Raw genomic sequence first — 26,497 nt, 5'->3', positions numbered from 1 at the left:
AACACCACATAGTGTGAACAGGACTTGGGAGTCCTGAATCATTTCCCAGGTCTAACCACTACAATACATTGCTCACACCACCACCTGCCACACCAGTTTTTTATTGTAACTTGCACCACGCCTCCTTTCTTACCCAGAGCAAACAGATAATGCAGCGTACAGAGAGACCTATACCTTAAAGGTGAGCCTGGCAATAGCACTGCCAGAAAAAGGCTTTGCAGACACACACCAAGCCTTCTCCCCGCATATTCTATAGCCACACTCTTCACAAGGGCAGCAGTCAAGCTGTTTTCCAAAGAAGAGCCCCAAGGTGCTGAGAACTCAGGAGTCATAGCTCCCACTCTCTGCTCTGCACTCTCTCTTAATTTTAAGGGAGCATTTCCTCAATTTAAAAAACCACTCCCTGCAGAACATTTCTACAGCCTCTATTCTAACCTTTATCAAATGGGTTAGCACCAGAGTACTCTCTGCAATGACTCTTCTGCTCTTCTTGTCTCTTTAAGTAAGACTGTAGTGTTGACCTGGCAAAAATGAAATACAGCAGGGTTACCCAAGGGAGAAATTAGAGATAAATATTTAGACACAGCCTATGTCCCACAAACAGTTTACAATCTAAGCCAGTAGTCCCCAAACTTTTTACCTCATGCCTCTCCTTACCCGTGTCTGCTGCCCCCTCTCCTGAGCTGGGGCTGGGTGCAGGGCCGCGGCTCCAGGAGTGGGGAATGCAGACAGGGGTAAGGGGACGAGGCTGGGACCACAGCTTGGGGGGGCCCTCGGGGCCAGGAGCAGAGCCTCGGCCGGCATCCAGGGCCAGGGGGCACTCCCTCCCCGCCCCCTGTTGAGGCTAGCCCAGGCCCCAGCCATACCCCCAAACATTCCTCTACACCCCCTTGGGGGGTGGGGGTGCCCCACAGTTCGGGGACCTCTGATCTAAGAACTGGAGTGAGGATGGAGAAACAAGATGAGCTTCACCAGCAAGCAAGTTATCATCTCTCTAGTTAATGCTATTATTTTGTGATTCACCTTCAAGGGAATCCTGTGTCAGAGTTTCAGACAAACAGGTAAGGCTGGAAAGGAGATCTACTTTATAAAGCATGAGAGAAGAATTCTCACCTTAAAAAAAAATACCCAAATAACCCCATTTTCCTAGGAATGCAAGGCCCAACGGATGATGTTTTGTGCAAAATACGAATGAATACACTCTGGAGAAAAATACTCAACTGGAGGGAAAAACCTGGAATGTGGTGATGCTTAAGGAGAGGTAGGGGCAATAGTGGGCAGCAAGTTAGAAACTGGTTTATGACAATGCAATTTTGGGTTGTGTACACAGAAACATGTCACGTTGCAAGGAGGAGAAACGCCTTTCTATATATAGTTCTTTGGTGCAACAGCATCTGAATACTGCATCCAAGGCAACAAAGAGTATCAGGGGGTTGGAGGGACTGACTTGAATAAAGATTTAAAAATCTGGGTATTTATAACTTGGACAAACAACAAGCTCAGGGAGCTAGAGCATAGCCTTCAACTATTTGATGAGTATAAAGACCATGACAGAGAAAAATTAGACTTGTTGAGACACAGACCCTTTGGAGGCTTGTGGAGGTGTCACAAGGTAGAAGCCCTCCAAAACAGGTGGGACCACGGAGGACATTCAGATCATTAGTAAGGGTCTGGGAGAGAGGGACTAAAGAATTAAATTAAATTAATGGAGAATATCCTATCTCTTAGGACTGGAAGGGACCTTGAAAGGTCAGCGAGTCCAGCCCCTGCCTTCACTAGCAGGACCAAGTACTGATTTTGCCCCAGATCCCAAAGTGGCCCCCTCAAGGATTGAATTTACAACCCTTGGTTTAGCAGGCCAATGCTCAAATCATTGAGCTATCCCTCCCCCTAGAAGACTAGGATGTTACCTGCAGAGTTGTGGAAGTCCAAGAGACTTGTCTACATTATACTCTTCTGGGAAACTGTGACAGTCTGTACCCTTATGTTCACCACTTTTACAAAACTATGCTAAATCTTGGACAAATTATGCCCTGTGAGGTATCATTTGAAAGCTCATAATCTGCTGAACATTACTGTTCTGGTAAAATATGTGTAGAAATATTGTATGTAAAGTTATAATATTCTACTGTATGACTTTACTGAGACATGTTCCTAGTTTAGGGAAACAGCTTCAAACTAGTTCCCCAGAGACAAAAGGCTAGCCAGCACCTCAGCCAGGTGTCAGCATAATCACATGGACCATCACCTGATTAAGTGGCCATTCTTTGGCAGGAAGAAGGGTACGAGTGAGAAATTTACCTCTTGGCAATGGAACAGCTGGGGGTTCCCATGCAAACAGTTATAAAAATGAGGAAAAGTTATAAAAATGAACAACAGAAGCCACAAATCACCTCTCTCCCCTCATCTCTTCTCACGGCATCAACAATGTTTGAAAGACAAAAGAAGCATAATTGAACTGGGGAGGGGTCCTGGCTGGAGGTATCTAGCCAGATTGCTGTCTGCATGTTGTAAGCGAAACCTTTTTGCTTTAAATTCAATTAGCTTGTTAAGTTAGGTATTAGCTTGCATTTAACCTTTTATTTCTTTGTAACCAATTCTGACTTATATGCCTCATTACTTGTAATCACTTAAAAACCATCTTTCTGTAGTTAATACACTTGTTTTATCTAAACCCGTGTGTTTAGATTGAAGTGTTTGGGAAATGCCATTTGAGATAACAAGGTATTTGCATATTATTTTCTATGAATGAAATGATGAACTTTATATGAGCTTGTACTGTCCAGAAGGAAAGAGCAGGGCAGTACAAGACGCAAATGTCTGGGGACAAGTCCAGAACTGGGAATTTGCTGGTGTCATTCTGCAATACAATTCAGGAGTGGCTGGCTAAGAGCACTCATATAATTCAGCTGTGAATAGCTTACATGCTAGAGGCTGTGAGAGAGCTGTCCAGGAGTGGCTGCTCTCACAGCAAAGCAGTGTAAAAGGCACCCCAGGCTGGAGAACTGAGGGGACACAGCTATCTAACAGTCCAGTACCCTGGGTAATGTCACAGAAATTTCTCACCATTTTACACTGACATTCAGGGTGGTAATACAAAGGACACAGGCAGTCAGAGGAGTTTTTAAACCACTGTATCATCACAATCCGCTCCAAGCAGTGTTGAACAACACCATTGGGGTTAAAAACACCAATGATCTGTTTATACTAGTGGTCCCACTGTTATAACAATGGTGGAGCTGCAATGATGGGATTGCAAAGGTAGGAGATTTCCAAAAAGCATCTAGCATATACACAGTCGGACATTATTTGGAAAGCAGAATTTGCCTAGACAGTTCACTTCTGGCTTAATAAGATTTCACTGTAAGATGAAAACAAGAATTGGAAAGGAGGGGAAGTCACCATCCTCCCACCTTCTCAGACACTCATACCTTGATCTTGCAAAGAGCACATTGTACACAGACTGCTCATCTTCTGAGAGTTTTAACCGGTGTAACTGAGTGTGTCGCTCAGGCAGAGATACCTAGAGAGAAAAAACAGAGTCAGCCATTTACTGTGTAAAGATTTCAGAAAGCCCCATGATCACTGCTGATTCCTGCAGCTTCATTGAACCCAACATCACCAAACAACATATGCAAGACTCTGCTGTCTCAAAGATCAAGCAGCCTGTCTTTCCCCAGGCCAGATGGCCCAGGACTGCTCTGCAGGCAACATGCTCAGCTCCTTGGGAGGAAATCTTTCACACTGCTGTGGATAGAACACTGAAGCCCCTTTGGCCTTCTACAGAGTAGTGTTTCACATGGTCCTCCCCACAACGTTCAAGAGTCAAGAAATAACCACAAGATGGCAGCCATGAGCTGACATAGGACAGAAGCCATGGATCACCAGGCCTAACAGGATGGTGCTATATTTTAAAATGGGTCAAGCACGTCAGGTCCTAAATGGGTAGGATGTGATAAGGATGGGATGAAGTTTCTCAGCTGATTTGAGTCTTTAAAAAAAAAAGAAAAAAGAAAAAAAAAATCCGTCTTCACTCAAGATTAAAGATGCTAAGCCATGTAGAGCACTCCCTGTTGGCTCTGCATCTGCAGGTACAGCAACACTGCCAGGTTCCTCATCACAGCCACAGCAGCTAACAAGCAAGGGTGATTCTCTAACTTGGGCAGAGTTAGAGAATATATACACAGAAGGAACATTTACCATGTCCATTGAAACTTAAAAATACTATTGGATAGGCATCCCTACAACCCACATGCATGCATCCCCAGCCATGTCCCCTGAAGGTTCAACAGCTAAGAGTGAACACGCCTAACTTGAGGTGGGGTGATCATTCTGGAAGCAGATGCCAGAGAGATTACTGAATGTTTCTCACCTCTGCAACAGTCCCACCCAACTCCAGCCCGAACGCCATTGCTGAAAACCCCTCCCCCAAGCCACATACTAGCATCTTGTAGTTCGTTCATCCCTCCAGATGCCAAGTTCCCTGGCATTCTTCACTTAAGAAATAGCTAGGTTAAGGGTGAACTCACAATTGCCAACTTCAAACATTCAAAAACTATGAGTCCAGCCCCACAAAAATAAAGAGATTAAAAAAGTAATGCTGGGTTTTGTTTTGTTTTTATTAGCCTTCTGTTTTTCATCCCTTAGGCTATACTTGCTTCACATTTTAATACTTTTCTCTGCAATCATGAGGGCCAGAAACTTACTTATTTTAAATTAAAGTTAAGACTCTCATACAATATTATGATTCCAGGAGCTGGGGCTTTAGGAAAAACACTACAAATCACAAACCTCAAAAATCACTAGAGTTGACAACACTCTGAGCTATATAATGTTTAATTTGCTAATATATTGCAAGGAAAGAAATCCGATATCTTATATTTCTCTTTGAATACTGAGACTCACTACTGGGTTTCTCCTCTGCTCTAAAGCTCCGAAGAGGATCACACCTGCCAGTCACTGACCAATGACAAGGTGCTGCTGCATTCTGACCCAGCTTTTAGTCCAAGAGTTAACATAGTGTGGCACAGATCTCAGGAAATGGCACCCTTCTTTCTGTGCTAAACCTAATCATCCTAAAGCAATCATGGTACAAACTGGGTGTTTACAGAGCTGTTAAGCTCTGCTTGGTTAGCACTCAGGCTTAAAGGAAGTCAAATGCTCTGTTTATATCAGTCAATATTAAAAGACAACAGGCAACTAAGCCTCAAGTGCTACATGCTTACTAGGGCATGACTAATTTCTGGGGTTGAGAAAGCAGCTGCTTGGTACACCGTTCACAGTTAGATACTACAAGCTAGCTGCACAACATTTTTAGATGTAGCTTTTTTTTTTTTAAAGTAAGAGTTCTGTATGCTGAGATTCCTCTAATGGATTATTTGGGGTAACAAATTGAGATCTTAATGTGTAAGTAGCCATGCAAGGCCATCTTTGGCATTTCGTTGCTGTTACAATCCCAATAGTAGGAATGGCTAGCCTGAATAAGATAAATTTGATACCTGATTATATCTCTTCTCAGAGTATCCAGGCTCACCATTCTGACCTGGCCATTTGTTGGATGTAAGAGTTCAGTTCACTGACTCTATGCTCTGTAGAATATTTTAATTGACAGGAAATTCAACTTCATTAGGAAAACAACAATATATAATAAGCTTTTTGTTCCATTTTGGGAAGGTGGGTTGCTTTTTCCTGAAGAGGAAGCCAAGCCTCCTAGCTGGTGAATGATAAGGTCTAGTCTTGCATCCTAAACTGCAGAACAAAGGGAAAAACTAGTCGTAGAGTGACAAGCCCATATATGAAAAACTACCATCTAATTGCTACATGAAGGGCACAGCTCTCTTTCCCACCCCCAGAAGAAGAGAAAGGTCATTACCAGGGGCTTGCCGGTCGAGTCCAACTGGTCCTTGGTTCTCCGCAATAAGAGACTCCTGGTTAAGATACTCAATCTCTCTCCCCCTTTCTTTGTATTGTTATCTACCTGGTTCTTCCACAGCTTGAATTCATCAAAGGGAGAGCATCGCAGAAACCTAACAGGAGAGGAGAGAAAAGACAATTAATACCAGTTTAAGTGAAGTTCTTTGGTTAGTCTCGAGAAGATCAGAAGATAATCTGATTACTTCCCATCCAAAACAGCTTTGTGTTCTGTTTACATCAAATTCCCTCAAACAAAAGCCCACAACAGTAACAGAATCTATATTCAAACTTAGCACTGACACATCTTTGTACACTAAAACAACAAACTGTCTGATGATCAGAGAAGTCTTACTCCCAATGGAGCTAGGGGGCAGTGATGTTGGCTCAGCAGGGGCCACCTCCTCTTAGTTGGTATACCCCTGAATACCTCACTTAAAAAAAAAAAAAAATGGCAAAAAGAAAAATAGCATAAGAATTTGCCAAAAGACATCACATTTAATGCTTCAAACTCCCATCTCTCCAATCAGACAATCTGTTCATCTCAAGTTTGTGCAAAAGTTCCCCTCCAATCACCAAGCTTGAAGCTAAACTCAGTGATTAAATCAGATACTTTTGTAAACAATCAAAAATAACAAGTGTTCAACCCGCTTATGACCCAACTAGAGCCACTTTTTGCAGAGCCATCTAAATTCATAACTCATTTGTTGGAAACTACTGTAACAAGGACACGCTCCCTCATTCTAACAAAGCCCTAGCAATGCCACAGGAGAGAAACAACAACTATTGAGTGAACACAGCTGTTCATTAAGGTCAGTGCCATGGTTAATTCAATTCTCCTGTAAGAACATATAGTAGATTAATAACCAACCTAACCCACTTGATTATGAAAGCAAAACTATAAACAATAGGTCAATGGACCAGGATACAGAGCAACTAGGCTGTGGACCATCTTATCTGCAGGTGTAGAATCTAATGCCATACAAAGAACTACAGTAAAAGTACTGGCCTAGCCAAAATCCATTCACCTGAGAAGACTGCATTACTATACGTTGCTCGGTGGTATTGAATTACTAAAGAATAACTGGATTGGGAATCCACAACACTAGCAAAGTTACTGTACACCAGGATCTTTAGTTTAAGATGACTGGACGATGTCTATAGACAAAGCTACGGTGACCAGGGTTATATATTGTTTCCCACGTGGTCAGCTCACCTGAGCAGTGAGTACATATCCAGCAGGTTGTTCTGTATAGGCGTCCCAGTGACGGCCCATCTGGCACTGGCTCTCAGTTTGCACACAGCTATAGAGGTCTGAACTTTGGGGTTTTTGATATTGTGGGCCTCATCCAGTATAATCCGAGCCCAGGCGACTCGGAGCAGAGGAGAGCACGGACATGACGTATCCTGGAGGAGAAAGCAGGCTTCAATTTATAATTCTATATCAGGCTGGGGGGGGGAGGGGGGAAACCCACATCCTGGAGTGCCAGAAGTCAATAAATTTTTGGGGGGGCAGGAAGTCTTTCCCTGGTGGAAGTCCCCACAAATCTGAGCAGGTCTTAGCAGTCACCACTTCTATTGCGGGTCTCTCTCCACCCCTTTATAACATGCACTTGTTATTGGAGTCAAGTAGCTCTGGAAAACTGTCAAGAAAGTCTACTAGCCCAGGATCAAAGCGTCCTTGCCTGTACTTTACCGTGATTATGGATGATAATGAAAAATGCATATTTTAATATCCTGCCCAAAAATATATTCATTCTGGACAAGCAGAATTTTGCCAGGTTATGACAAAGGGATAAATGTAATGCACCCCAAAAGATAAATCCCACCCCATTAAACACAAGACATTAATCCATGAGGGGAGATTTTACATTTACAAGTGTGTGGAAATACATAGATCCAATGGCTATGGGAGACATATTTGGGTCCCTTGTGCATACAGATGTAAGGAATAAAGTTCATATACAAAGCGCAACCAGGGAATTGAGGTGTACTTCATCTATACCATGCAGCCAATTGAAAGTAGTTTTGACTTTAGGATATGTCTACATTGCAAGAAAACACACATGGCTGGTCCAGGTCAGCTGATGCAGGCTTGCGGGCCTCAGGCTGCAGGAATATAAAACTGCAATGTAAACATTTGGCTTGGGCTGGAGTCCAATCCCTGGTTAGTTACTACTATTAAAAGTAACATGATTATTGTAATAAAGATTAGGATAGATACTCTACTTTTTCTGTTTACTTTGTGCACTTGACAACACATCGTCAGTTTCTCCTGTTTGTATAAGTCTCTCGCAGCAACAGGAGATTGAAAAAGAAATACTTATCCATGTACAATAATCTTAGGTGTTTCTTGTAACAATAATAGGTTGAATAACTTCTCAATCTAGTATGATTTTTAAGTCTCTCTGAATAAAGCAGCCCCCTCGTCAACTCCATGTATCTCACCCCCACATCATGGTCCTCAGCAGGGACCTCTCCTTCTTCCTTCTTTGTGGGAATTTCCTTGGAGAGAAGACTGTAGGTGGTGACAACAATGTCATATTCAGAGAGGCTGTACAAAAAGAAGAGGCATGCTTGTCAGCAATGATACCCATCAGGAACCCTTTCTGCAAGGCAGGCAAAAGCAACACTCAAGGATGAACATGTTGGAGGATACTGTTCTGTAAGAGCTAGTGCTTCAATCAATCCTGACTCCCTATGCCTCCTACAGTTCTACTATTGGGGGCTTCTCCCCAAGACAGCTGAGCCAATAAGCCTCCTGCTTAGCGCTTTGTTTCTCCTGTGCAGAATTGCCATGGCTTTGCACTTACGCCTCTACTTGCTTGTTCCGGTTGGGTCCATGGTACAGACAGACCCTCAGTTTGCCACTGCTTACATGTCTCTCAACCTCCTTTTTCCAGTGGTGGATCAGGGATGCTGGACAGACGATTAAAGTACCTCGGGAGAGGATGACAGAGGAATCTTAAATAGAAAGACCAGAAAAGGAAGAGGTTTCAGAATCTTCTCATTAGAGTACAATTAGGATGGAATTTCCCAACCAGCTGCCTGGACGTTCCAAACCTTCCATCTATTTAGAGGAGCAGGCCCGCTTTTCCCATTCACATGGTTCTGCAAAGTAGATGTGAGTGTCTTTTTTAGGCGTTTCAGTTCTTCAGTGTATTCCTGCAGTTGTACATTTTTGAGAAAATCTGTACAATATTAAAAATGTCACATGCAAACAAAAATATTTTAAAGATCAGCTTATTTTTCATGTACTTGACATTCTTTTGTTGCTATTTAGTGTTAACAAAAATGTCATGCATGAAGCCTTACTAATATAATAAATAAGGATTTCAATATGAAGCAATATGAAGCTCTGAAAGACTAAAGTGCCTTATTATCACACTTCATTATTTCCGTTTCAGCATGCTGAAAGTCTAGAAAAAAAGCCAGAATGTGACATCTCACGAAAACAGTCTATGCAAATATTTAAGTTTTGTTTTAGGAAAAAGAAATACCGATTGCTTAAGAAAGACAGAAAATCCCGGTAACATTTTTGGGAGGAATAAAAAAAAAGCCTCACAACAAATTAACTGAGGATGGAGCCATCATTCTGAGGAAATAAATTAATAATGAATGTTTCTGTGTACACATACACAGAACTGGATACACTGGTGCAATCAGTCTGTAGGAGGATGTATGCAATCTCCACTTGGCTTTAATACAAGATATGCATAACATTAATCTATACTTCATTTTGAAGCATAGAAACTAGGTAAATACCCATAGGGAATTCTTTCCCTCACCGTCAGAGATGGAATGGTGTTTTTAGTTCTCTGTATCACATAGTGCTGGCAGAATCCTCCCTACCGAGATTCAAGGAGGGGCGGGGGATTACACAAAACCCCCCCAACAAACGTACAGTCATTTGGATCCCAAGATTATCTCCAAGTGTAAATGGTAATAGATGAGTTCGATAGCAGTGTTTGGATTTCTCAGACACATCCTTAGCAATCTTGCTAGGACTTTGACCAACCAAACTGCATAACACCCAACAAAGATTTATGAAAGACCTATAGTTCCTACAGACTGGGCAGGCCATGGTCACACACACAGTTTCTAAACTCCACCCAACGGAGGGGCACATTTAACAGCTTGCAGAAACCCACGGACAAACAAAAGGGGAAAATGTAGCCTTCTGATATTCATGTGCAACTCACTGACTTCAGAAGGAGTTACATATCCAAGGGCAAGACTGTATATTACTTGCATATAATGGAGCAGTATGCATTTGCCTTAATCCTGGCTAAATGGAGACAGACTACAAATCCCAGCATTCATATCTCTATCCTGATTGAGTGGAGCACTCTGATCCCAGCATATACCTTCTGCAGGCTGCACCTCCAGAGCCAAGTGTAGGGCAACCACTTTGTAGCACACTGTGGATCACACTTTGGCCAACCAGGTACCACAACGCATGTTGCCCACACACAATGCACATCTTTTAGAGAGCCCAGACACTTGAAGTACTAGCATTGTGTTGCAGTATAATTGTTCTATACCGTGTTTCGACAGCCACATTTCTAATTTCTTCTCCTTTCCTTTCCCCTTCTCTAGCCTTTTCTGGGCCAGAATGAGTGCAATCATTGTTAGAGTCTTCCCCAGGCCCATATCATCCGCTGGAAAGAAAAAGCAGAGGGAAAGTCACGATTACCTCATGAAATGAGTCTGCATAGCTCAAATCTATGCTGAAGCATCTCAAACTCACAAGTAACATAGTATGATATTTGTTGCTCTTGAAGAACTTACTACCGCAAGCTATGATTTGCTATGGATCGCTGACCCATATTTGGATGGGATACAAGGAAAACAGGATTCTCCAGGATAAGGAACCTGACTAAAATACAGCTTTCACCACTGCCACCATAGTGGAGAATTAATTACAAGGCATGTTTTTGCCAGTATAAATGCATCCCAAAAGGATACACTGCATCATTATGTTGCTTACCCAGAATTCCTCCACACGGTCTCTGACTCTCCCTCCAGAGTAGCCATGCAAGTGCTTGCTTCTGGTGCAGCAACAATGGGACCTGAAAAGATTAGGTACAGAATGTAAAGTGTAATTGGCGTTCGGAGACATTGCTCTCAGACATTTCTGTTCTCAATGCCAAGTTGGTCAATTCATCAAGTTCTGTTTTAGTGCAACTGTACTCTCAGCACTTGTCTGTCAGCTTTCTTTCCAAACCAATACAAACATCTCAGAGTGGTACTAGTTACTCTGAGATCAGACTTTTTGCAATAGCAAGACGCTATAAAGGTTATAAGACACCCTAACTTGTGCTAGTACTTCACACACAAGCTGGAAGAAATTTTTAAATGTATGATATTTGTAAAGAAATATGAAAGATATTTTAGGAGCACGTCATTTTAAAAGCTTTATTTTACTATGAAAGATCACTGTCTGAGAAACAGATCTATACAGTGTAGGAAAATTTAAAAAACAACAAGTTTTTATCCTTGGGAATCATGTCTAGCAAATAATGCAACTTCTGACCCTGTATGTTATATTATTTTATATTATTGTATAAGCATCCAAACTAATTTATTATATGACCTGTAGTGGAAATCTGAGGTATTATTGAGAGTAAAGGAATTTTTTCATGACTAACTGCATATAGCAACAATCAACTCCTAATAATGTTGGAGGAGGTCAAGTTTGACTATTTATTCATTCTCTTAGTATTCCTCTACTATCTACTCTATAGGACTGATTTCTGTACACCTCTACCTCGATATAACGCTGTCCTCGGGAGCCAAAAAATTGTACTGCGTTATAGGTGAAACCGCGTTATATCGAACTTGCTTTGATTCACCGGAGTGCGCAGCCCCCTCCTTCCCCCTCCCCTCCCTCCCCCGGGAGCACTGCTTTACTGCGTTATATCCGAATTCGTGTTATATCGGGTCGCATTATATGGGGTAGAGGTATACTTGCATAAGGCAAAAGCTGTTTTTAATAATGAAATAGTCCAGCTGATTGTGGCACAGAGTTGGCCATGGCATAACTATCAGCATTTTTATAGAGTAGCTGTCACTGTAGTATCTAGGTTCTTCATGAGGATTAAAGAATGACAATTAAATCTGCCCAGCAGGGACAGATTTTCTTGTGGGTCCCCATACTCGGTTCATGCAACACTATGGCAAAAAGGGCTAATGTGATCTTTGGATATATAAACATGGGAGTAGTGAGTAGGAGGATGATTTTATCTCTGAATACATCATTGGTGAGGCTGATACTGGAATACTGCATACAGTTCTGATATCCACATTTTAAAGAGGATGTTGAAAAATTAGCTTATCAAAAAGATTGAGAGGTGACTTGATTACAGTGTCTAAGTACCTTCACAGGGAAAAAATGCTTCAGGTATTAAAGGGCTGTATATTCTAGCGGAGAAAGGTGTAACGAGAACAAACGGCTTGAAGCTAAAGCCAGACAAATTCAAATTAGAAACACGTTTTTAAAACAGTGAGGGTGACTAACCACTGGAACAAACTACCAAGGGAAGTGGAGGGTCCTCCATTTTGTGGAGTCTTCAAAGGCTGGATGCCTTTCTGGAAGATGTGCTTTAGCCAGGTTATGCTTTGGGCTCAATACAGAGGTAACTGGATGAAATTGAATGGCCTGAGACATACTGGAGATCAGATTAGATGATCTTTTCAGTCTTTAAACTCTATGAAACTATGAATTGCTAAAAGGCTTTGAAGCACATAGCTGCAAAATTTGGGAGCTAACTGCACTTACACCCTTCACTGTCTAGTCAACAGGGAGTGCTCTAATCCACAACACAGCTTGGGCTAAATTCTAGGGTAGATTAGAGTACATGCAAAAAGAATAAGAAGTGGGCAGCTGTGTCTAAGATCAGCACAGAGGATCGTAATTAAGGTGATGATCAGAAGAAGAATGAGTAGTAGAAGAGCTATGAAGAGGAATGTACTACTCATGCCATGTACAGACAGAGAACGTCAGTCACTAGGCCTGCCCACCTGACACCTTTCAGTAGTGCCAAACTCAGTCAAACCATCTTAAGTTATTTTCCTGTGGGGGGGAAAAACCATATGTGATTACGTATTAAGAACTGTATCATAATGCATACACACAAGGGGGCTGAATTTTGGTTGTACAGGCAGCCTTAATCTGGCATTTCCTAACTGTCAAGTGAGTGACCTTACATCCCAAATTACATTCTTTCAGCATAGTTTTTGTATGTAATATTTAGACTACAGCAGCACCCAGAGAACCCAATCAGGATCAGAGCCTCATTGTGCTAGTCGCTCTGGAAATACATACATAGACATGGCCTCTATCCCAAAGACTTTGCAATCTTAGTGAAGAAGAAAAGTGGTAAGGTTCCAATGTAGCTGACAGAACGCAAAAAATCTTCTGGTAAAACTGAAGATTCATATGTCACTCATAGTACTGCAGTTTGCTCCTCCCACAAAAAATGATAGAAGTGTAAGACAAAGTTCTGCTTTTTATTGATGCACTTCTTGGCTTAAGTGGAACAGTACACGTAAGGCAGTACGTTTGTCTAGGAATAGGTAATACGCTGGAATAACCCGTTTTATAGCATAATCCCTGACATTATGTTTCATAAGATTACATGAAACTGTGAATCAAATTGAGTACTGCCCTCCCTTGCTACTGGCTCACCTTCAACCCAGATGGGTCCTCAGCCACAATCTCCTCTGTGGGGCAGGATTCTAGAGATCTGTGAAGATGGTTAATGGCATCACTTGTGGCACTGTGCACCGCCCTAAGTCGATCTTCAGTCATTCTACCTCCATACAGCCCCTGCACACTGGAGTTTGCTAGGAAAAGACACATAGTGAATGAGGACTGTTTATAGTGCTAATTCCCACTAACAGGCTCAGAGGCTAAAAGGCATGGTTAAATGGCTACAGGCTCCCAAAAAACACCACAATGCACCCCCCGGTAACAAACACAGATCAGTGTGGATAAAAATTGATTGATTAATTAAAAAATAAAACAATTTTTTTTTAATTTAAGTTAAATAGAGGTTTATTTTTTTAAAAACTTAAATGTGAAATTGACAACCTAGGTTAAAGCTTAAATCTATTAAAATCATGTAAAATTAAATACAAAAAATATTAAGCAGTACATGTCTGCTGCCAAGTTTTAAAGAAAAAGAAAAAATCAAACCATCGAACTTGTGGAAGTTACTGGATAAGCACCTGGAGCCAGAGTTTGCTGAAGTGCTAAACCAGCTTTTGTCAGTAGTAGCTTCTTCTGCAGGTGCAGAGAGAATATTTTCTTCATTTCAGTTTATTCAACTAGTTCATTCAAACCTTAAGAAATCAACTGGGAGTTGAAAAAGCAGAAACGTTTGTTTTCCCCTCTTCCAATCCATGAATAAACACTAGGTGTTAGAGGATGAGATCTATTCGCTTTAAAATCTGGAAGGACATGGTGTCCAGAAACAAATCAGTTCAATTCACTAACTACAGATAATATTTCCTTTGTTTAATAAATCAGTTTTAAATGCAAAACATGCTTTAATAAACTTTTTGATGAACTTTTTTCTTATGTATCCAGAACATTTTAATTTTATTAAAAAAAAAAAAAAAAAAAAAAAAAAATGGTGCTTGTGTATTTGACTGAATTTGAATTTCCATCCAGAGTTTAACACAAATCACAAGTAAAATTAATCATAATCTAGTAAATAAGAAATGCATGTCACCATTTTTAATAAAAATGTAAAAATTAAGAATCTGAATAAATGTAAATTAAGCTATATAAATGCTTATATAAATTTGTATAGATATATAGAGAAAAAAAAAGTATAAAGTGTAGTGTAAAAGCTATATTTAGTTGCAAATAAACAGGTTTTAATGGTTACCAACCAATAAGAATCCTTTCTTTAGAAAAACTAAAAAGTACAATGCAAAACAAAATTACAACTGATGATTTAAATCAAGATTTCCTGCTTTCTGATTTAAATAACCTTGATTTAAATCAATCCACTCTGCAAGGAATTAGTATCTGATCACATGGCCTAATCCCCACGTGCAACGTAGAGCTAACTTCTTTCATATACCTTATAGGTTGCCAAACCCACCCACCCACAGAGATCTCAACTTGGTTCAGGATGGAGAATAGCATACTGGGATCTACACTCTGCTTAATGAAGGACCATGTCAGCAGCTTGCCAGAAACCAACCTAATAAAATAAAGCAAAGTTTCTGACTCCCTGATGTACCCCGATATTCCCTCTATCAGGATTTACGCCTCAAGATACCTCATTGTACTTTTCCTCTACACTAAGATTCTACAGAAGAAAGCAACTAGAAATGTACTGGAATAAGAAGCTCTTGCTCATCCACAGAGTTTAGGATTCCCTCCAAACTGGTGCTTGATTATGGTACCTAATCTGAAAAAAGCCAACTGCTAGCCAGCAGGTAGGCCTAGTTTCTTGCTGCCAAACCAACCTTACCTCCGTAGACATGACTGTAGTATTGACTGGGTCCCAGAGAGGGAGCTGAGCTGCAGCCATGCAGTCCTAGAGAGGTTTTAGCAAGAGAATCCTGGAATGGCTGTGGGTTTTTCAGATGCACAGTCCTGGGTGGTTCAGTGGTCGTCCTGCTGAATGGGTTACACAGAGATTCTTCCTGATTGTCACTAATCACACTGTTGCCTGTTTGAGAAGGAAAACATTGAAGGTTAATGGCTCAGCAATGGACTTCACAGTCTCTCAGCTTTAGGTCACTATTTAAAGAGTGGCACAGTGGAGAAGGGACCAAAAGTTTTCACTTAAGCAAGGACCATTCAGTGGCCTGAGACATGAGAGTCTCAGTTCTGTTCCCAGAGGATGTGTCCATGTTACAAGGGGTGTCCTTCTTGACACTCTCAGCATGCACAAGTGCCCAGGAACAAATGGCCCAGTGAATCTGAGAGGGTCCATCTCATCCACAGATGCTTAGGTTAGTGAATTAACAAACTCCAGAAGTATCCGCTCAACCACACCTGGCCACAAAATGGCAGATGAAGTTTAGCACATTGTACATCTGAGGCAAAATAATTTAAATGCCTTGTACAAAAAGTAAGGTTCTCAACAGAGAGAAACAGTTAACCCTTAGGATACTGGTCAGTTAGACACAGGCAGTATACATGACTTGCCTTAAATCATACAGTCAAGTTACTGGCAGAGCTGGATCAGAATCCTGAAATTCTGGAGTCCAGTCATGTACTCTAGTCACTAGAGAAAACCACCTCCCAATTTAAAAAAAAAAATCAACACTCACAGGCAAGAGAAATTTAGTATATGCCTTCATTCATTTTCAGTTGTTTCAATTAACATGGTGTGTTCAGCTTCTTAGCATTCCCAGGGCTCTATATATGCAACACACTACATATGAACTTATACTTTTTATAAACACTGTAGTCGGACACACCACTTGGCAAAATTCTGACCATCCCTCTTACCCTTCTCTGCACTTTCTGCTGTTGAGAGGCTGAGAGCACTGAGCGCAGCTTCCAAATCCTGCACTTGCTTTAATAATCTTTCACCTTTATCCGGCAGGGCCTGAACATTCACTGTCGCCAAAGTGCTCTGAAAAACAAAACCCAGAATCTACATCTTATCTTATCTACTCGGTACTGATATCCACCCCCAACTACTTCCAACCAGTCTCCTCTACACAGGACAGTCAAAAAGTCAGAAGTAAAAAGGGTAAGACTTGCATTCTAGGAAGTCAGATATTTTAACCTAATTCTGCAATCTCCAAAATATTTGTAAGTGTAACGTAGTTCGTATAAGGGTTATAGAAATCTCTGGAGCACCTTTAACCAGAAAATAAGTTAACTATTATTAAATTTTAGGGGAGGGAAATTAGGAACCCCTGATTCCCTAAGATTATGAGAAGGGGGACACAACCAGCGTAGCCTAAGGATCTCAACAGCTCTCCAGGGCACTCAGTCTAGATTGCTTTCTTTATTAATTATTTTTGTTCTTTTCTACAGCATGTTATCCAACAGAAGTAATAGTTCTAGTAGTGAGATCTAAATTCTATTTTGACTTCTACGTGATCAACAGAATTTCTAAGTTTTCAGATCTTTATTATTAGTGATTATGAACAAGACCAAAAGAACACAGCTTGTTTTCTCCATCCCAGAGTAAGCGTGCAAAGCTGGAATCATAAATATTCTCCATGATGTCTTTTTAAAGAGATTCATTTTTCCAAAGTATTACTACACTTTTAAAAAAGTGAATCGTGGCTGCAATCTCCTCCATTCGATGCAATTTTGGGCGCTTCCCAGAGTAGCTAGATAGACGTGGACTAGCTCGGCTCAAGCTAGCACACTAAAAATAGCACTCAAGCTGACTTGCTGCACCCAACCTGAGAGTGAGAACTCTGTTAATCTCTGACATCTCCCAAGTACAATCCTGCCTGACCCTAGGTACGGATTTGGGGGACTAGCCTAGCTTTCGCCGATCCCACTGCAGCCACACTGCTAATTGTAGTACGCTAGGTAAAGCAGAGATAGCACGTGTTTACCCACTCTGGAAAGCGCTCCCTCAGCTGCTATGTAGACACAGCCTAAGGTGCAGCTCATATGTTCCTACTATGTTGCTGACTTGGCCCTCAGAGAAGAAAATACTAGGTACCCCCAAGCTAGAGGATATGAAGTTCTCTCACACAGTGTTTTAAGTGTATATATATATATATATATATATATATATATATATATATATATATATACACACAACTGATGTGTCTGGCCTGAGTTTTCAGAAGCCTGAAGTGATCACCTTTCTCTAAGCACTCCGGAGAGTTACTGCTCGGTAGGGGTTATTGATTCTGACAGGGCTGATGCAAACAGCTGCCTCGAGAATGGGAAGAGCAAAAGTGAGGTGTATAATAGAAACAACAACCTTCTTCTGTTTCAGCTGGACTGTAAGATGGTTCTGAAGGGCTATGGTGTCCAGGGTTTCTTCCTTTCGCAAAGATGTTGCAACTCCTGAAGAGAAAGAGAAAATCCTTTGCTCACTCTTCTCAGATGTTCTCTCACGAACTTCCCCCTGTTGCAAATCCAATACTGACCCATCAGATTGGTCTTTGCCCAACTTGGAAGAAACAAACACAACTTCACCTTCATCACTGTTAGTATTTTGAGTCGCATATTTTCGCTCCCCTGGCACTATTCCTGCCTTTGATGGTGCTGGCTGTTCCACTGGGCCTCCTTCAGAGGGCACTTGGAGCAATGCTGATGGTATTGACAAGCCTGTAGCCTCCTGGGAAATCACACACTCCCTGGGTGGCATGTTCTTCTCTCTAGCCTTTCCATCAGCATCTACCTTCACTTCTATTCCTTTGCTCCTGTCGCATTTTGAGTCTTCCTTTCTGAGCTGCTCCTCTCTTGGTGGCTCAGGGCTTGCTTTTTGGCTGTCAAGGCTTGGGGATGAAGGCTTTAGTTTCCTTTCTCTGTGCAAGGCATCTTTCACTGGCTTCACAAATGCCTTCTCCTCTGTGTGCTCAGAGGATTTATCAGACTCTCCATTGGTGCCGTATTTCTGTTTATCCCCAAAAAGGTTTCTCTCTTTCTGAGACTCAGACTGACTTGATTTAGCTCTGGACCCTGTTCCCTCCCCAGGTTCTGTGTCACTTCTCTTCTCCCCAGACTGTTTCTTCTTAATCTTCATTCCCACTGGAGGCTCTCTTCCCATCTGAGATTCAGATGTCAATTTCTCCTCCTTTTTATCTAATGCCTGCTCTCTCTTTTCCTTCTGTTTCCCTCCTTCAACGGTATTTTTTCCCCTGTTGCCTTCACTAAGTAGCTTCCAGGAGGATAGTTCACAATTCTTGTCTAGAACTTTGAATGGATTTCGCTGACCATTGGGATTAAGGAACAGCTCTGATGCATGCTGGGATTCTGCATCTACTGGCGGTTTGATGGCTTTGGAATCCTGCAAATATGCAAATAAAATTAATTCTTTAGTACATGAATTAGGAAAGAACATTACCCCATCCACACCCTCAACCATGCCATAACCCACTCAAGAAAGATATCAGATTCTGTGAATATCACCTTTCCCAGAACTCCAGCTAGGCTATGTCAGAGCCGCCATCCTTCTGATCAAGTACTAGTAAGTGCTTGGCTGTAGAAGGCACTACTGAGAAGCATAAAGCTGATTCCTTGCACCCACTGCCCCACCCCAGGGACTAAGCAGGATGTCTCATCAACCATGCAGCCTCTGGGAACGGGGATAGGGGAAAAGAGAAGAGACCACAGCTGGATACTGAAGCCATGTTGCCCACAATGCAGAGTACTCCCTGTACTTTGGCCTGAGGCAGTTAGTTTTATCTAAGCCTGTAAAGAGAGATCCCAGCATGCAATATTTCATCTTAAGAACAGCAGATTGACACCTTAAATCAAGATGGAGCACTGCACACGCTGGAACCCATAGCCCTTCGCAGGTTGAACTGCAGGTTGCATAGTGGACAAATGTAAACAATCGCACACTGTGAGCAGCAGATAGCTTAAATATAAATGACACACATGTACCTGCCATGGGATGCTCCCACACCACCTCTTCCCTTCCATCTTACTTTTAAGGCATCGATAGTATAGCCTAGTAGACAATAAAAGAAAACATGAGCTGCGAAAGCAAATTATAACACATACCAGTGAGTTCTGTCACAGAGAAGCTTTAAAAATTCAGTTTGCACAAGTGGTGTCTCGGACAGAGTCTCCGGATCTACGCTTTACAGGGATTTGTATGCATTTAGTAGATCACTCAAGACCTCTGGAAACACAAACAAGATAAAATTTAATAACTGCCCAATGCACAGCTTTCTATAATATTAAAATCCTCTGGATACATTCATTTCCTCTGCTTATAGTTCCTCTCTTGCCTTGAAACAAAAACTGAAGGTGTAGTGACACAGAACATTCAACACGATTCAGTCATTGATTATGATCAAAGTCTTGGGAACCGCTCGTGGCTTACCAAAGCCCAAATTTATTAGCCTGTTAAGAGATGGGCTGTGCAATGCATTTCTTTGAAGCTGGAGGGGAGGAGGGGAGGGAGGAGTTAAGAACACAAGAACATAAGAACGGCCGTACTGGGTCAGACCAAAGGTCCATCTAGCCCAGTATCCTGTCTACCGACAGTGGCCAATGCCAGGTTCCCCAGAGGGAGTGAACCTAACAGGTAATGATCAAGTGATCTCTCTCCTGCCATCCATCTCCACCCTCTGACAAACAGAGTCTAGGGACACCATTCCTTACCCATCCTGGCTAATAGCCATCAATGGACTTAACCTCCATGAATTTATCCAGTTCTCTTTTAAACGCTGTTATAATCCTAGCCTTCACAACCTCCTCAGGTAAGGAGTTCCACAAGTTGACTGTGCGCTTTATGAAGAAGAACTTCCTTTTATTTGTTTTAAACCCGATGCCTATTAATTTCATTTGGTGACCTCTAGTTCTTGTATTATGGGAATAAGTAAATAACTTCGCCTTATCTACTTTCTCCACATCACTCATAATTTTATATACCTCTATCATATCCCCCCTTAGTCTCCTCTTTTCCAAGCTGAAAAGTCCTAGCCTCTTTAACCTCTCCTCATATGGGACCCTTTCCAAACCCCTAATCATTTTAGTTGCCCTTCTCTGAACCTTTTCTAGTGCCAGAATATCTTTTTTGAGATGAGGAGACCACATCTGTACGCAGTATTCAAGATGTGGGCGTACCATCGATTTATATAAGGGCAATAATTATCTTCTCCGTTTTATTCTCTATCCCCTTTTTAATGATTCCTAACATCCTGTTTGCTTTTTTGACCGCCTCTGCACACTGCGTGGACATCTTCAGAGAACCATCCACGATGACTCCAAGATCTTTTTCCTGATTCGTTGTAGCTAAATTAGCCCCCATCACATTGTATGTATAGTTAGGGTTATTTTTTCCAATGTGCATTACTTTACATTTATCCACATTAAATTTCATTTGCCATTTTGTTGCCCAATCACTTAGTTTTGTGAGATCTTTTTGAAGTTCTTCACAGTCTGCTTTGGTCTTAACTACCTTGAGCAGTTTAGTATCATCTGCAAACTTTGCCACCTCACTTTTTACCCCTTTCTCCAGATCATTTATGAATAAGTTGAATAGGATTGGTCCTAGGACTGACCCTTGGGGAACACCACTAGTTACCCCTCTCCATTCTGAGAATTTACCATTAACTCCTACCCTTTGTTCCCTGTCTTTTAACCAGTTCTCAAACCATGAAAGGACCTTCCCTTTTATTCCATGACGACTTAATTTACATAAGAGCCTTTGGTGAGGGACCCTGTCAAAGGCCTTCTGGAAATCTAAGTACACTATGTCCACTGGATCCCCCTTGTCCACATGTTTGTTGACCCCCTCAAAGAACTCTAATAGATTAGTAAGACATGATTTCCCTTTAGAGAAACCATGTTGACTTTTGCCCAACAATTTATGTTCTTCTATGTGTCTGACAATTTTATTCTTTACTACTGTTTTGACTAATTTGCCCGATACTGACGTTAGACTTACCGGTCTGTAATTGCCGGGATCACCTCTAGAGCCCTTTTTAAATATTGGCATTACATTAGCTATCTTCCAGTCATTCGGTACAGAAGCTGATTTAAAGGACAGGTTACAAACCCTAGTTAATAGTTCCGCAATTTCACATTTGAGTTCTATCAGAACTCTTGGGTGAATGCCATCTGGTCCCGGTGACTTGTTAATGTTAAGTTTATCAATTAATTCCAAAACCTCCTCTAGTGACACTTCAATCTGTGACAGTTCCTCAGATTTGTCACCTACAAAAACCGGCTCAGGTTTGGGAATCTCCTTAACATCCTCAGCCGTGAAGACTGAAGCAAAGAATTTGTTTAGTTTCTCCGCAATGACTTTATTGTCTTTAAGCGCTCCTTTTGTATCTCAATCATCAAGGGGCCCCACTGGTTGTTTAGCAGGCTTCCTGCTTCTGATGTACTTAAAAAACATTTTGTTATTACCTTTTGAGTTTTTGGCTAGCCGTTCTTCAAACTCCTCTTTGGCTTTTCTTATTGTTACGCTATGGAATAACAGGGAGGCTTCTTTTTTAAATTGGCAGCTGACAGAGCTCTGTGAGATGCTTTTATTGGATTGCAGCTGTTTTCTATTTAATCGTGAATTTTAATTGAACACATGTTGAAAGCTTATGTGGGATATAAATATAAATAAATAAATAATTGTACCAAAGAAAAACTTTTTATGATAACATAAGGTTGTTACTAGTAAATAATTGGATCACTGAATAGAATAAGTTGGTTCTTAGTACAGAAGGAGCCAAAAAATTGAAAGATATTAAATAAATGAATCAAAAGATGGAAGAACAATTATAAGAAACCCTAGTTTAAGTTTTTCAAACAAGACACTGGGAGTCAGAAAACTGGATTCCATTTCACCAACTACTTGCTTAACCCCTTAAACTCAAGTTTCCTAACTGTAAAAAGGGGTAATATCTATCTCATAGGAGACTGCACAATTTAATGTTGTAAGATTCATATTGTTTTAAAATGATACCAATTTCAGTACAACATCCCACCTCAATCCAGTTATTTACATTCTATTCTCTTAGGAACTGGAACCTGCCGTATTTGAAAACTAATGTGCAAACCTGCAGAAATGTATACACCAAGCCCTGTAGCGATCAGGCTGTGATGCCACAAGAAGGAAGAGTTATCCCAGCTTTTCAAACAAATGAGAATTACATGCTGTGCATGTTCTCTTTGGACAAACCTACTTGTATTCGTCTCTGTCCTGTTGCTGAATCAGAACTTGCATCTCCACCATATACTTCTCATGGATCAAGCAGTAGGAAGCAGGAAGGCTGAAGGTGGGGGAAAAGAGATTTGAGCTGCCTGAGTAAGAGCAGTAGCAGAAACAAAAGCCTAAGGCAAAATCCTTAGAGGAAGATCTCAAAGACATGTAGAAAGGTCGGGTTCACAGAACTAATAGCTCCTTGTCAGGGCTCCCCAAACAGCCCCAAATTCACTTAAAATTAATAAAAGGGCTAATCTCTTCTCTCTCTTAGTTTCCAGCACTTAAAACACAGAATGCCATTTATGTAACGAAACTTTGGTTTTTCTTGCACCCACTATTAGCCCGGGTCTTCTGTATAGTTTTGGTATAATTTACAAAGTGGGTAGTCAAGGTGGGAGACAGTTGAATCTCTGGTTTCTAAATAGAAAGATTAAGAGGTACAATATTGATATTAATAACTAATCTGTGGGTGAACTGCAGGATGGTCTATGGCTACATCTACAAATCACAGTGGTTTGTAGCCCACGGTGAGTGCATATGATGTATATGGGCATCCAAGTTGAAGGTACACAGGCTAGTTGGAGATACAGAATGCCATTTGGCATCCTGACACATCCCCTTTACCTTGACTACAAAAAAAGCTGATAACTGTTAATCAGTTGGTGTGATCAATCTGCTGCCTATCATGACGACTAGTATTATCTCATTGTTCCTTTGTGTTTCCCCCACTTATTTGTATCTCTTATCTTAGTCTTAGACTGTGAGCTTTTTGGCTCAAGGACCATCTTTTTGACCTGTGTTTGTACCACATCTAGTTCAATAGGGTCCTGGTCTATGCAGGGCCGGTGCAAGGATGTTTCGTGCCCTAGGCGAAACTTCCACCTTGCGCCCTCCATGAGCCCTGCGGCAGCTCCTCCCCCCCCCGTGCTGAAGCACCTCCCTGACCCCCCGCCCTGAGGCACCCCCCCCCGCGGCTGCTCCCCACGCCCCCTCCGCCCTGAGGCGCCCCCACCCTGCGGCAGCTCCCCACCCCACTTAGCCCGGGTGGCCGTGCAGCAGTTCCCCACCCCAGCTCACCTCTGCTACACCCCCTTCCCGAACCCTGCGGCATACCACCGCCCCCCACAGCAGCTCCTCACCCCCAGTCTGCCCTGAGGTGCCCCCCCGTGGCCCGGGGAGCCATGCGGCACCTCCCCACCCCAACTCACCTCTGCTCTGCCTCCTCCCCGAGCACCCCGTCGCTGCTCCACTTCTCCTGCCTCCCAGGCTTGCGGCACCAATCAGCTGTTTGGCGCCGCAAGCCTGGGAGGGAGAGAAGCAGAGCGGGGCGGCATGCTCAGGGGAGAAGGCGGAGCAGAGGTAAGCCAGGGTGGGGAGTTCCCCTGCGTGCTGCCCCCACCCCCTTACTTGCTGCAGGCAGCCCTCCCAGCCCCTTCTGTCTAAATGCGGACGACAGCCACCGCTGTCGCCGCCGAAGAAAATGCCACCCCCCCCAAATGCTAGCACCCTAGGTGACCATCTAGGTTGCCTAATAGGTTGCACCGGCCCTGGGTCTATGACTAGAGCTCCTAGGAACTATGATAATACAAACAAATAATAAGACACTCTACAGACTCTCTAAGGGGATTAGGATATGTTTCTGCCTTCCCATAAAGCCGTTTCAAACTCAGATGATATGTTTACACTGCACTGTCTCTCAGAACACATATACAGCAGCTGCCTTTGCTTAGTAATGAATATTGTTATAATGTAATCTGGGAGCGTATCCAACACTGGAAAATTTAAGATAACATACACCGCATCCCAGGCTGTATGGTGACAGCTCAGCATCACCCCCGAGAGTGGGGTACGTGTGCGGAAAGGAACATCCCCATCCCTAAACCTACTGTGCAGGAAGGGCGAATCCGCAGGGCGCCTGGTCCTGGACCGCGCACACGTAGAAGCTTTTCCCTTTGTTTGGTCCATCGCGGACGCCTGTTTTTAGGACACAGAGAGACCCTGGTGGGGAAGCAAAGCAGCCTCGTGAGACTGGTCCCAGCATCCGCTCCACTCTGGGACCCGAGCCCAGGGACACCCTCAGCCCCAGGAAACTCCCGCACGCTCAGTTTGGGGACCCAGCCCCAGGGACCCCCCACTCTGGAGACACCCCCGGAGCCCTCCTCAGAACAGCCCGACCCGGGGGACCCGCAGCCCCCGCCCTCAGGGAACCCCTCCGGGAATGTCACGGCGGCACCGCCCCTCACCGTGCCCCGCGCACCGCACCGCCTCCATCCCCAGGTACCGAAGCCCCGGCGCGGCCCGGGACCCGACAGATTCTCCGGGAAACGCGTCCCTTCGGCCACGCCCCCGCTCAGAGATCAGCCAATCCGGCATATTGATCCCGCCCTCCGCTAGCACAGCGGCCAATTGGAGCGGGGGGGGGGCATGATGGACAGCCAATCGCAGCGAGGCACCGCCCCCCCTTTCTCTCTCTCTCTCTCTCTCTCTCTCTGCGCGGGCACTCAGCTTTCGAATGGTAGGAAGGAAGTGGGCAAAGCTAAGGGGACAGTCATTGGTGGGAAGGCAACCAATGAGCCCTCGCGAGAACTCCTCTTATTCCTCCACCGACTACACACCACGTGGGAACTCTGCACTCCTCCCCATGGAAGCGGGGCCGGGCATGGCTGGGCGGGGGCCGGGAATGCAGCGTCCCATCCCCGAGACCGGGTCTTATCCTGCTCCAGTCCCCAGCGCGTGGCGTGTCCCCTCCGCACACAGCTTTCCCTGCCCAGCTCCCCTATAGCACACGGTGCCTTACCGTGCCCTGACCATGTCCCAGTCCGTGCTCTTGCCTACCTGCCCCATCTCTGATCTGCCGGGGAAAGGGCTCGATGTTTGGCAGCGGGGAAACCTCCCTACTCTCTCGCTAGAAGTGTCACCAAACTCGGGGCGGCCACCTACCTCACCGGCGGCCACAGGTATTTCTCAAGTCTCCCCATTACAGTCCCAGTTAAAATCGTGACCAAAGGGGAAAAGGAGAGGAAGCTAATCCGATGCCTGTCCGTTTTTCTGTCTGCCTCCACCCCTTGACCAAGTCCCTCGCTGTTTGTCTGGGCCATTGTCCTCATGCCCCCGGGCCGGCGTATTTCCCTTTGCAACTCTGAAACGTGCCTCCGCTTGCAGGTCTTGGTGGCGGAAGGCCATGGAGAGGCTTTCGCTAGGGCAAGCAGGAAGGGGTGTCCTTGCGAGGTACTTGTCTCTCTGGAGGTGAAAATCAGCAGTGCGGGGTGTGAACGGAAGTCGCCCTAGAAGGAGAATGCAAGGCATGTGCTGGGCAGGCCAGGCGTTTCTCTGTCCGCCATTCAAAAGGGACCACCCTCCCCATCGGCGAATGAAACGCCGGTCTCCCGCGTGACAGGTGGGGATACTCGCCACTATACTAACAAGGAAAGGGGCATGGTGAGTGCCTACCGCTCCCAGAGACCACCTATGGTCAGCGTCCACCATAGCATAGTCCCCAGCAGGCAACAACACCTCTTGCCCTCTTCTGCTTCCTAAAGGCTTTGGCTGCAGCAACAGCCCTGGCCCTCCTCACATGGCCTTGCCCACCAGGCTGCTACACACCTCCTCACGCAACACGTGCCTGGGACCTTGCCCTCACGTACCAGATGAGCAGCACCTTTTTCCTCTCAAAACCGGGTCTTTCGACCCTCTCCCTTCCACACTTCGGACTCACGCCCCTCAAACTCACCCCATCACAAACTCACCCACGGCCC

The 26,497-nt window shown here is 43.5% G+C and overlaps 1 protein-coding gene across 2 annotated transcripts in view; it reads right to left on the bottom strand.

Annotated features, from left to right (window-relative positions):
* Positions 1-25,065, bottom strand: part of TTF2 (transcription termination factor 2) — a 37,208-nt gene extending 12,143 nt beyond the window's left edge. Inside the window, exons 1-17 of one of the 2 annotated variants that reach the window (XM_054044540.1) lie at positions 24,986-25,065; positions 24,629-24,740; positions 22,723-22,809; positions 19,472-19,538; positions 18,059-18,872; positions 17,841-17,926; positions 16,391-16,517; positions 15,402-15,602; positions 13,601-13,758; positions 10,901-10,982; positions 10,455-10,571; positions 8,724-8,874; positions 8,359-8,464; positions 7,127-7,317; positions 5,873-6,026; positions 3,432-3,523; positions 436-521 (exon numbers count right to left, since the gene is read on the bottom strand). In XM_054044540.1, the coding sequence (XP_053900515.1) occupies positions 436-521; positions 3,432-3,523; positions 5,873-6,026; positions 7,127-7,317; positions 8,359-8,464; positions 8,724-8,874; positions 10,455-10,571; positions 10,901-10,982; positions 13,601-13,758; positions 15,402-15,602; positions 16,391-16,517; positions 17,841-17,926; positions 18,059-18,872; positions 19,472-19,538; positions 22,723-22,809; positions 24,629-24,740; positions 24,986-25,013 (2,659 nt within the window). In that variant the 5' untranslated portion in view covers positions 25,014-25,065. Of the gene's footprint in view, positions 1-435; positions 522-3,431; positions 3,524-5,872; positions 6,027-7,126; positions 7,318-8,358; positions 8,465-8,723; positions 8,875-10,454; positions 10,572-10,900; positions 10,983-13,600; positions 13,759-15,401; positions 15,603-16,390; positions 16,518-17,840; positions 18,873-19,471; positions 19,539-22,722; positions 22,810-24,628; positions 24,741-24,985 lie in introns of both variants that reach the window. The other variant, XM_054044534.1, reaches the window with a different exon arrangement.
* Between the last annotated feature and the right edge of the window lie 1,432 nt (positions 25,066-26,497).

This window comes from Malaclemys terrapin, chromosome 1 (assembly GCF_027887155.1).
Source record: "Malaclemys terrapin pileata isolate rMalTer1 chromosome 1, rMalTer1.hap1, whole genome shotgun sequence".
NCBI lineage: Eukaryota > Metazoa > Chordata > Testudines > Emydidae > Malaclemys > Malaclemys terrapin.
The sequence above is the reverse complement of the archived record's forward strand: the minus strand, read 5'-3'. Positions and strand labels throughout refer to the sequence as shown.